We start from the raw sequence: 10,981 nt of genomic DNA, 5'->3' as shown, positions 1-10,981 counted from the left end.
AGACTCCCTTCCCCCCCGCCCTTCCCGGAAGTGTCCTGACTGCTCAGTGGACAATTCCTTACTCGAAAGTTCTGCAGTCACAGCGCAGGCTTCACAAAGCCATTATGTGTGATCTCTTGACACGACAAAGATGCATCAATTAAATGTGGCTTAAAGAGCAGAGCAGGGGATCAAGGGCTTGAAACACTACTGTGACTTCTCTCCCACAGCTTCGAAAATTTATGTCCATAATTGAAATACCAATATAATTTCTCCTTTCAAACCCTTCCTTGATCACTGGTTTTCTAGGGACATGTGAAGATTCTAACCAGGTAGCTTTGCCAGGCGTTTGGTTTGTCGCACGCTGGTGAGGACAGGAGACTCGCTTCCCTGGCACGTGGATTCTCTTTCACCTGCAGAGGCTGGAAATGAAATCCTGGCTCCGGGCCAAGTGCACGCAACTCCGTGCACACCCCAGCCAGCGGCAGCCTGCGAAACCGCAGATGGGCACGCGGGGGCGCACGAGAGACACAGCGAATCCCAGGAGTCTATGCAATCGGCGGTTGCGCCAGCTTGTAAAAATGTACATTTAGGGCTTGGCTGAAAGATACTGGGGTTTGCTCAATTGCAGGAGACTGAGTGGTCTGCGCTGAGTGGTTAGGTAAGAGGCAGATCTGATGCTTTTCCTCATTTCAGCTGCCTTAATAGAATTTGTCGGGGTAAAAGTGAAGATATTACATGAGAGCTTTTGCTCCGGAGGACAGGGAAAAGACTCCTCCCGCAGGTTACGGCTTTCTCAGGCGACTGAGAAATATACGGGAGTGGTGGAGGCAGAGTCCTCATACCGTGCAGTGGTCCTATAGGGAAATCCACGCATTAATTAAAACACTTGCTCGACTGGGGTTCGTGGATAAGAATTGGCCATTCAGCAATCCGAGCACCCAAGGTGGTCTTAGACCCCCCAAGGGAGAAACCGAGACACGTAAGAGGGCTGAAATGACCCCAGGGTGATGCCTAGAGGAGTTAAGCTCACTAGCAGCACACTGGCCCACCACACAGTTTCACTAGTAAATATTATCCCTGAAAAATTCAACTTTAAAATGGGGCATAGAGCCTCTCAAACACAGAAACAAGGGACGTCAGAAAACCAGCCTCTGACCAACACCTCAGTCAGGTTTATACTTGCAAATACCTACTTAATTGGGGAAATTATACTAAAGGAGATGGCAACCTAAAATGGCCAAATTGGGGTCTTCTGATATTCCAAAATTGCTATTTTTGTGCACACAGTGAGAAAAAGCCGACTGGAATGCTTACTTTAATTGATACTAGGAGCTTCTAAACTAAAAAAAGGCTGCTAGCGCTCTCTGACTGTCTCTCTCCCTGCTCCTCGCACGTGCCCTCTTCTATCTGAACTGCCTGGCCCAGACGCTCTCTTCTCTCCCAACTTTTCTGCTTCCAGCTGCTCCCCTTTCCCCAGCAAAGGAGGATAAAAAATCAGAAGTGGTTATATTTCCCTTTAAGGAGAAACCTATTACAGGGAGAGATGAACCATCCTCGGTGTTTACGTACACACCTTGGACCCAAGCAGAACTTAGAGCCGTGGCTAAGGAATTTCCCAATCCAAGTCAGGATCCATTGGGATTTATATTTCTGATGGAGTTAACCATTGGAGATACAAGCTCAGTTTTCAGGTCTATGTCAATTAATACAGCTATTAGTTTCTGAAAGCAAAGCAAGGGAATGGATAAAGAAAGCAGAATAGAAACACCCCTTAGTGGATTTTGAATCATAGGCTCACCCTGAATGCAAGGAATTAGCTCAGAAATAACTCAAAGTTATCCCAGAGCTTTTCCCAAACAAACCGTACACTGGACAGAGATTCAACAGTACAAGCAAAGATCGGATGAATAAATTCTGGACTGTTGTGAAAGGTTAGAAAAAATCTTTCAAGCAATATTCTGGCTTGACACCTGAGTCATTCTCTAATGAGACCAAAATGATCCTTTGCTTAACTCTGCCTTTTTAGAAGGCTTAGATGAGGATTTAGCTACTCTAGTCAAAAGACACAATCTAGGTTGGTCCACATTACATACAAACACCCTTGTTACACTGGCTGACCAACATTTCAAGACCATAAAAAAAAAAAGAAGAAGAAAGAAAAGGGGCTATCTACGAAAATTATGAACCTTCAATTGTGCCAATTAACTACCCAATGCCAGTTGAAGTTTAACCAACCCCTGTTTAATTCCCAACCAGTAGAGAAAGCTAGCTTGAAGGAGAAAATAAATAAATTAAATTAAATTTAAAAACATTTCTTCAGAATTCTAACCCTGAGGGAATAAGTCCTACTAGGAGAACCTGATTTTCTCTCCCTGTGCCTTGAGACCAGAGCTCTCAGGATTACTTATCTTTTCTAGATCATCTCTAATTCCTGAGACTGAGGGGGAAAAAAAAAGGATGGAAAAAATTCTTTAACTTATTCCAACAGTTATTTACAACTAGTGAGTTTTATATTGTGATATCTGATTCATGACAGTTTAGAAAATGAAGTTATGAGATCTTTCATTGTGCCTGTCTATATGTTTATGTGTGCATTATTTTTGTTTTTACCCTTGGATGGTATTATCAGAATTAAATTGTGAGTTCTACTTAATTGGACTAAAGGAAATTGTTTATATAAATTCTCAAAAAAAAAAAAAATGCAAGAGGTTAATGGCCGGAATTAGTTTCAGGTTCACGTGAACTGGGAAATATTCAGTATTAAATTAATACCTGGTATTAATGTTTAAGTTTGTTGATCTAATTAATATAGACATGTCTTTAGAGTCATCAACATTAAGTGTAATACTTTTATTGCACTTAGGTCTAATATAAGTTGAATAAAATCTTGTTATATCTGTAGCAAATTTGTCAGCAAGGAAAGTAACTTGATGCAAAGAAACTTTTAAGGAAAGAAAATGTAAATGAGATAAGAGATTTTAGATAAACTCTGTTAAGAATAATTTTGTCTTAGGAATGTCTGTCTAAAATAGTCTCTCCAGATTTTGGTAACTTGAAATTCTAGAGTTGTGCTAAGTTAAGTGATGGAAGTTTGTTCAACAGTTAAGTCATTCCCAAATAAAATAAGATACTGAAACATTAATTACTGACCATTGGCTTCCTTTTACAGAGAAACAAAAGGTTTAGAACTATTAATAAATATGTTTGGTGCCACACTGAGGTATTTTCTATAAGAAAGCACACTTTTCAAGAAATTATTATTTGGATTTATGTTTACCAATCTACAGAGTGCTGATATAGAGGACAGTTCATGGTTGCTTAAGGAAAGTAGGATGTGTGTTTTCAGTAAAGAACGCATGAGGAATGGAATTACAGTTTATCAAGGGAAAAGGAAACAGGTCTGATTCACAGCTGTCTGTTTCTGGATGGAAAAAAAATAAAGTGATGGTACAGAAAGTCATGAAAGGCTTATGGAAAGTGGACCCCAAGAAAAGAGTTTTGTGCATGGTCAGGATTGACTAAGTTTAGAATTAATTGAGTAAATGAATTTTAAAAGTAAGCTGGTGCAAAACTTGAATTTGGCTTTTTCTCTCGAGAGGACAAGATTTCTTAAAATGTTGAACTGCCTTTGATAACAGATTTCAAGTTTCTTTACCTTTTAAGTGATGTGTTCTGTATTTGCCTTTGAAATCGTTTACTGTTACTTTGACTAAGTGAATAACTATTGTTTCACAGTGACCTGTGATCCTATCTGACTGAATGTTCTAAACCCTTTTGACATTTTTTTTTTTGACAAAACTTCCTAAATCAAATTCTAATGAAGTCCTCTTGACCTCTAGCTAACTTTGGGATGCTTCAAGGGGCCCCTGAAACATCCCAAAGAGAGATATTAAACTAATTAGGTTCATTTGGTATGTTAAATTACATGGGAACTATTGCCAAATGAGTAATAAATCTTCTTAGGTTATATTGTATGGTAAATGTTACTAATATAGATATCCTAGAAATTATATAGAGTTCCTAAAATTGGTAAAATGTTATCAGTCATAATTCTAGTTATTATCTTAAAGTGTTGTATGTCATAGCAGTAACCAAGTTTCTCCGTTAGTTGCATTGTAATCAGATTTTAAACGTGCTTTCTTAAGTCTTTTGTTATTATAGACAGTTGTGGTTTTATTCTGAGGCCTTTGCAAAAATGCTTCCTCTTCAAGAAGATTTATAGAAAGGACCTTTGGATAAATACAAGTTTCTGACTTTGAGACCATAATGCTGAACTGGGTAAGAAATCAAAGAATTCTAATGGGAAACCTGATGGCTTCATAAAACTGTTAACAAAAAGGATTAGTTACATAGGACTGAGTGAACTGCTGAATATGGTTATAATTTTTATGGTTTCTATCTGGAAAATTACTGGTTTAAATCTGTGTTTTCCAGGTATAAGGAAATCTTCCCCTCAAACTAATTATGACTTACAGTAATTTGGTAAATTATACCTTTGTAAGCGAATTGAAACATTTATCTTTTCTCTCTATCTGCTCCCTCCAGAGATTGGAAACTCTTTGGTTCCCAGCAGCTTTATCAGATAAATTAGGAAGGCTACCTCACTAACAGGTACAGAAATCTCAAGGTATTTTGGGAACCTTGAAAAGGGAAGAATTCACCTAAATATGGGAGGAATTCACCTAGATAATCTGTGATAAGCCCTCGTCGTGACTTTCCAAGCCCTGAGAGGTCTTTCAAAAGTTCAGTCTGGGACTCCTTATAAAAATTTCAGCAAAGCAAAAAAGTCTATGTGATCAATTATAGTCACATAAATCATCAGGCCAAGTTTTTGAGACCAGATTTATTTTGCAAACAAATTAGTCTTAATTTGGTTATATTTGGTAGAAATGAGGATAATTTTAGAGAGAAAAAGATGTTTCAATGAATGTTAAATCCCAGTTTTGTTAATGGAGGTCTGTATTTACTAAGGCTCACTTCCTGGATAGTTCCTTACTGTTACATTATATTAATGTAAAGTTTAATTGAATTATTAAAAGGACACTGTAAGTTTGTTTCTGAAGCTTATCTCAGTAATCTATCTTTGGATGAAGGTCAGATGCTCCATGATCTGCAACCAGGGGATTATGCATACTGGAAAAGACATAATTTAAAGGACTATCTCCAACCTAGATGGAAGGACCCTTATCAGGTACTCTTAACTAGCTCAGGCACAGTGAAACCGAAGGGAATTGGCTCTTGGATGAATTTCCACTCACAAAGGGCCCCTGCACTGGATTGGCCTATAAAGAGGACGGCTGACCTCAAAATCACTTTAAAACAACGCTCAAACAGAGGAAAAACGATACTCACACCAGGACGAGAAGAAGACGACATCAGAAGTAGACAGCTAGCCCAAGATCCTGGACCTGAGTCATATGATCATTTATAATGTTTTCTTGACTTCCTGGACCTTTGCATATAAATCAAATGTTTTTCTGTCATGGGCATAACCCTATGCTAGTTTTAAAAATCAATCCAATTCTTGGGTTTGTAGCCAAGTACCTGTGTCTAGTACTTCTGGGTTACCTTGGTGAATTTCTTCCCTCCAAGGCTCTGATTGGTTGGCCCTTGGGAAATTTATTTTAAAAGAAAAAGTTTATAGTCCTGTTCAGGCCACTACTGATGTTACTAGATGGGATAATTTCACCTGGCCAATTAATAATACCTGCTCTGACGCTGGCCATAAGTATGAATTTTCCTTGAAAGCTACTCAAGCTCAATCAGAGCAACAAGCAAATTTCAGCCAAGGAATAAAACCTCCCACAGTTATGGGATAGATTTATGTGGTTAACACCAGGCTATGGTCATTTAAGTTTAAAAGCTCCTCTATGTTGGGAACAATTGAATCATACTAAGGATGATCAGCCTAGTAACATTAGGAAATTAGGCTGGGTGCCTTATGAACAAGGCCTACATATTCTTTCCCTTAGAGACAGTGATTGGTATGGAACTGACTGGGTCAGAGGATCAGAGATTCACTGGGTTGCACCTAATGGAACTCAATGGATTTGTGGTGTTAATTTATGGCCTTGGCTTACCCCAGGATGGATAGGAAAATGTACCCTGGGATTCCCTTGGAGTCAAGGTCATATACGTAACAATTTAGAGATGACCCCAGCCAATCTACCATTGGTACGAGTCCAGTGGGTCAAGAGATCTGTATTATGCTGGTATGACCATTTAACAACAATTTTTGTGCCTTCAAGAGGATTGAAGAATGTAATTGGCCATATTGAAGCCTTAACAAAATTCACTCAACAGCCTTTAAATGATAGTAACCAGGCTATTAGCTTACTGAATTCTGAGGTCTCCATGATGAGAAGAGCAGTGCTACAAGACTGCATGGCCCTTGACATCCTTACAGCATCTCAGGGAGGCACCTGTGCCATAATTCAAACTGAATGCTGTGTTTTCATACCTGATGGATCCTCTAATGTAACACGTTTAATGAAGCATATGAAAAATCAGATTTCTGCCTTAAGGGACCCACTCCCTAGTCTTGACGATCTCTTCTAAAACTGGTTTGGCATAGGAAGCTCTTGGCTTAAATATTTACTTGTAACTCTATTAATGTTATTAGCTATGTTATTTGTATTTTGCCTGTTTTACAAGATTGTTGTTTCTTGCATTACCAAATGTGTGACTGAGCCACTGACAAAAATATATGGTTCTGTATGAGATCAATGATTGCAGTAGTGTAGCTCTAGATATGGGAAGATGCAACAAGAGGGAATTGTTTCCTGGATCATAACAGACTAGTAAATAAGAGAGGTGGTCCAGAGACCTTTGACTATTGTTTACAAGGTCTAGTCCAGTAATAGCACATTGAGTGGCCTATCAGCAAAATCTTCATTAGACCTAGGAATGAGCCTTCCTAGCACTGTGGGAAGAAATGGTCATGAAATGGCTCCCAAAGCATGGTCGAATTTATGACCATGAGAGGGCCCTATCAACTACAAATTGACACTTGCCATCTACCTCTACAAGGATTAAATCATGTGCTGCTGCAGCTGCTGACTTTCAACATCCCACCTGAAAGGAGTTCAAGGTGGAGAGCTGACATGAGGCACTCTGTGCTCTGAGAAGAACTGGCAGAACAGGTCTTCAGATAGTCAGATATTTTCAGGAGCTGATTTTATGAGTCTAATTCTTGCATCTCCTCATATTTGGAAAAAAACTAAAATCCTTCATGGTGACGTCTGCTCCTCATGACTAGCAGAAACCTTCACGAGACTAGCAGAAGCCTTCTGCAAAAAATATGTGCTTGATTGCATGAACTCCCCCTTCACCAAAATCACATATACTGACCTTCCTCCCTACCTCTTTGAGCAGTGTCTCAGAGCTCTCTGAAATGCCGTCTCCTGGGCTGCAGCCCTCATTTTGCCCCAAATAAAACTTAACTCGCAATTCTCACATTGTGCTTTCTTTTTTTTAATAAATTTATTTATTTAATTTTTTAATTTTTGGCTGTGTTGGGTCTTCATTGCGGTGTGTGGGCTTCTCACTGCAGTGGCTTCTCTTGTTGCAGAACACAGGCTCTAGGCGCATGGGCTTCAGTAATTGTGGCATGCGGGCTCAGCAGTTGTGGCCCGTGGGCTCCAGAGCGCAGGCTCAGTAGTTGTGGCGCATGGGCCTAGCTGCTCCGCAGCATGTGGGATCTTCCCGGACCAGGGCTCGAACCCGTGTCCCCTGCATTGGCAGGCGGATTCCTAACCACTGTGCCACCAGGGAAGCCCCTGTGCATTTTTTTTAAGTTGACCACTTCTTCCGTTTGGTGTGGGTTTTAGCATCTGTAAAACAGCTCAGGAAATGTGCATCAAATACTGTTATCTAGGTACTTCAGAGAGGAACTAAAGCAGAGGACATGTTGGGAGGGTTCTGTTCTGGAAGGCCGCACAGAGTCCAGCATGGTTACAGAGCCACGGAGAGAGAAAGAAGTGGACAAACACAAGGGCTTGGGAATGATTAAATGTGGGGATTGAAGGAAGGAGAGAAATCAAGGTTGACACCTGGGGTTATGTCTGAATAACAGGGCATTAAGTGGTGCCTTTATTGCCTCGAGAGCCTGGAGTCATGGCGGTGGGGTGGGCGTCGGACATGCTCAGCCGGAGGCGCCCAAGAATCGGAGCTGGAGGTGGAGCTCAGGAGGTTACTAGATTGGAAGACAGCAGTGGCTTCAGGCCTACGTGAGATGTTCGGAGAGGCAGCGAAGGGGTGCAGATTGAAAAGGGATTGGGCCTAGGAATTTGCAAACTCTGCAAGGGGAGGGAGGAGCCAGCAAAAGATTGGGTCAGTCCTCCAGCCTCCTTCCTCACTTTGCTCAGGGCTGCATCTCAGGCTGGAGCCCCTCTCCAGGTAAGGCTGGCAGAAGCGTGGGGCACGGGGTGGGTGCTATCCTGGGGCCCCCTAGCTTTACAACCTGCTCTGTCCCTCACTGGCCTGTGAGAAAGGCACCTTCCTAGACATCCCTTACCCTGAAACTGGGGATATTAAAATAGTAGTGCCATGAGAAGAAAATGAAGGCCAGGAGGAAATGAGGAAGGACTTAGGTACTAACTTTAAAAACAGAGTCAGGAGGTGAAAATGACAGTGTCTTTTGGAAGCAATGGTATAAATGAGAGCTTTAGGTCTTAGGGGACCTTCTCCTCCATTCCCTAGACGTGAGGTCTTGAACTTTATCGCCAAAGTATTTCTTCAGAGTATTTCTGACTGGGGATAGATTTGGAAGTAGTAACTTTTTCTGCATTTCCTTCATTGTTAGAACAATTGATTGAACTCCTTTTTTAAACAACAAAAGGAATAACATGTTTACTGTTATAATCATATAAATTTAAGGAAACACATAGCTAGGAAAGTATCTTTTTGTGTGTGTGTGTGAGTACAAAATGGGATACTTTTCTACATACTAAACCTTAAATTTTGAATTCTGTATCATGGGCTTTGCTTGAATTCTAGACCCTGAACACAGCTGCACAGGAGACCAAGTCCTGCTCTGCAGAGAACTCATCCTCCTTCCAGGACAAGGACCCTCAGTGGGTGAGCAGTGGTAAAAAAGAAAATTCAACCAATTTGAAGGTCGAATTGGACAGTATCCCATCTAGCAACTAGAAGGGTGCTCCCAGTGATTACACAAAATGGAAGGTTTTTAAATAAGAAGAATGGTGGGACAAGGGAGCCATTAGGGAAAGAAAAGATTATTTTTAGGCCAGATCATCTTTTGAGGAGAAGGGAATGTCAGTTTTATCATGCAGACTGCTTCTTCCTCTGGGGGTCAGGCTATGGAGAGGGACCACATGACAGATGACCTCCTTGGTGCCAGTCAGAAAACTCCAAACTGGTTGGCTAAGATTACATTTCTGGGGAAGGTGGAAACTGCAAGTAAGTCGAGTATTAAGTCTAGGTTTGGTGTTCTGGGCTTTAGCATAAGTGATGCCATTTGGGGCCTGTGGTTTTTCTTTAGCAGCAGCTAAGACTTGGTAGTTGAGTGGCTTGGTAACTGGAGAAGTGGAGAGGGGTGTGGGAACAGACATATTTTACAGTGAAATCAGGGGAATTGACCTTCTGAACACATGAGGAATGATTCTAGGGTGGGGACCCTTAACCTGGAGCTTTGGTAGTCTGATATTATTAGCAGAATCCATGACTTTGTCACCACTGGAAATCACAGGTATTTTCATTTCATATTACAGTTTTGCAGGTATCATGAAACAAAGTTTTACACTCTAAGTCAAAATTCAAAAATAGTTTAGATCTGCCACTCAATCTTGTTAAATAATAGATTAAGAAGCTCACATATTCTATATCTCAAATTATTGTTTTGATAACTGTATCATGCTAAATTCCATTCAGATATGAATGAAAACAAATGTGGTCTCTTTCCTGCCCAAGATCCTAGACACCCTGAAATTCTATCCACTCCGGGTTCAGAATCCCTAAATTAAGGTGGAAAGAAAGATTTAAACACCCAGGCTGGACCAAACTTGGCAAGTTTCAGGTCAGGCTTCAGGATCATCAAAAGGGGTTTAGCATTCAGGAAGATTCCAGAGTGTTGACCTAAAATAAAGGCACAACGTGAGAGTTGCGAGTTAAGTTTTATTTGTGGCAAAATGAGGACTGCAGCCTGGAAGACAGCATTTCAGAGAGCTCTGAGACACTGCTGCAAAGAGGGAGGGGGGAAGGGTCAGTATATATGTGATTTTGGTGAAGGGGGAGTTCATGCAATCAAGCACGTATGTTTTTGCAGCAAGTTTCTGCTAGTCACAAGGAGCAGACGTCACCATGAAGGATTTTTGTGCTTTTCTAGATATGAGGAGATGAAAGAATTGGTCTTATAAAATGAGCTCCTGAAAATACATAACTGTCTGAAGATCTGTTCTGCCAGTTTTTCCCAGAGCACAGAGTGCCTCATTTCAGCTCTCCATCTTGAACTCCTTTCAGGGGGCATGTTGAAAGTCAGCAGCTCCAGCAGCACATGATTTAATCCTTGTAGAGGTAGATGGCAAGTGCCAATTTATACTTGACAAGAGGCTTTTAATCAGTGCGGTGATGAGTGCTGCTTTATGTTCTAAGGAACTTGCTCTAACAATATACAGCAGGAGGGCGAAATTTGGAGACAGGAATCAGGAAGGGTGAGAAACGCTGAGCAATTCACACACCCAAGGCATTGCGGGTGGGGAGGGTTGGCGGGGTGGTAAACGTTTTGGTGTGCCTTTTAATAGTGTGATTCCTACTCATCTTGTATGACTTTAGGCTGTGTTAAGTAGTTCAAAATGGAGTCACAGTAGCCAGTGGGCGCCTCCATGATGATTGTTCTTAAACAGTCGATGTTAGACTGTGAGTGTTTAAGTGTGGCATTTTAGGTGTGTTAATATGGGTACGGAATTTGTTTGGTAAGGTCCAAGGAGAGACATCATTGCAACAGGAGCAACTGATGTAGTTAAGACCCCCTCACCCCCAC

At 41.0% G+C, this 10,981-nt stretch overlaps 1 protein-coding gene across 1 annotated transcript; it reads left to right on the top strand.

The window, feature by feature from the left end:
- Nucleotides 1–717: 717 nt before the first annotated feature.
- On the top strand, nt 718–6,540 carry LOC133087174 (endogenous retrovirus group PABLB member 1 Env polyprotein-like). The gene is made up of 3 exons (XM_061183958.1): nt 718–961; nt 1,442–1,665; nt 5,791–6,540. The coding sequence occupies exons 1-3, from the start codon at nt 718–720 to the stop codon at nt 6,538–6,540; spliced, it is 1,218 nt and encodes a 405-aa protein (XP_061039941.1).
- Nucleotides 6,541–10,981: the final 4,441 nt, after the last annotated feature.

The sequence above is a fragment of the Eubalaena glacialis genome, chromosome 3 (assembly GCF_028564815.1).
Source record: "Eubalaena glacialis isolate mEubGla1 chromosome 3, mEubGla1.1.hap2.+ XY, whole genome shotgun sequence".
In the NCBI taxonomy this organism is placed as follows: Eukaryota; Metazoa; Chordata; class Mammalia; order Artiodactyla; family Balaenidae; genus Eubalaena; species Eubalaena glacialis.
The sequence above is the reverse complement of the archived record's forward strand: the minus strand, read 5'-3'. Positions and strand labels throughout refer to the sequence as shown.

Excerpts from the sequence above, each read along its gene's own strand:
- LOC133087174 (XM_061183958.1), top strand. The coding sequence starts at position 718 with ATGAGAGCTTTTGCTCCGGAGGACAGGGAAAAGACTCCTCCCGCAGGT. Across the intron at positions 962-1,441 it reads CAAGGGAGAAACCGAGACAC|CTGCTCCCCTTTCCCCAGCA; the intron begins GTAAGAGGGCTG and ends TTCTGCTTCCAG. Across the intron at positions 1,666-5,790 it reads CCATTGGAGATACAAGCTCA|TTATGGGATAGATTTATGTG; the intron begins GTTTTCAGGTCT and ends AACCTCCCACAG.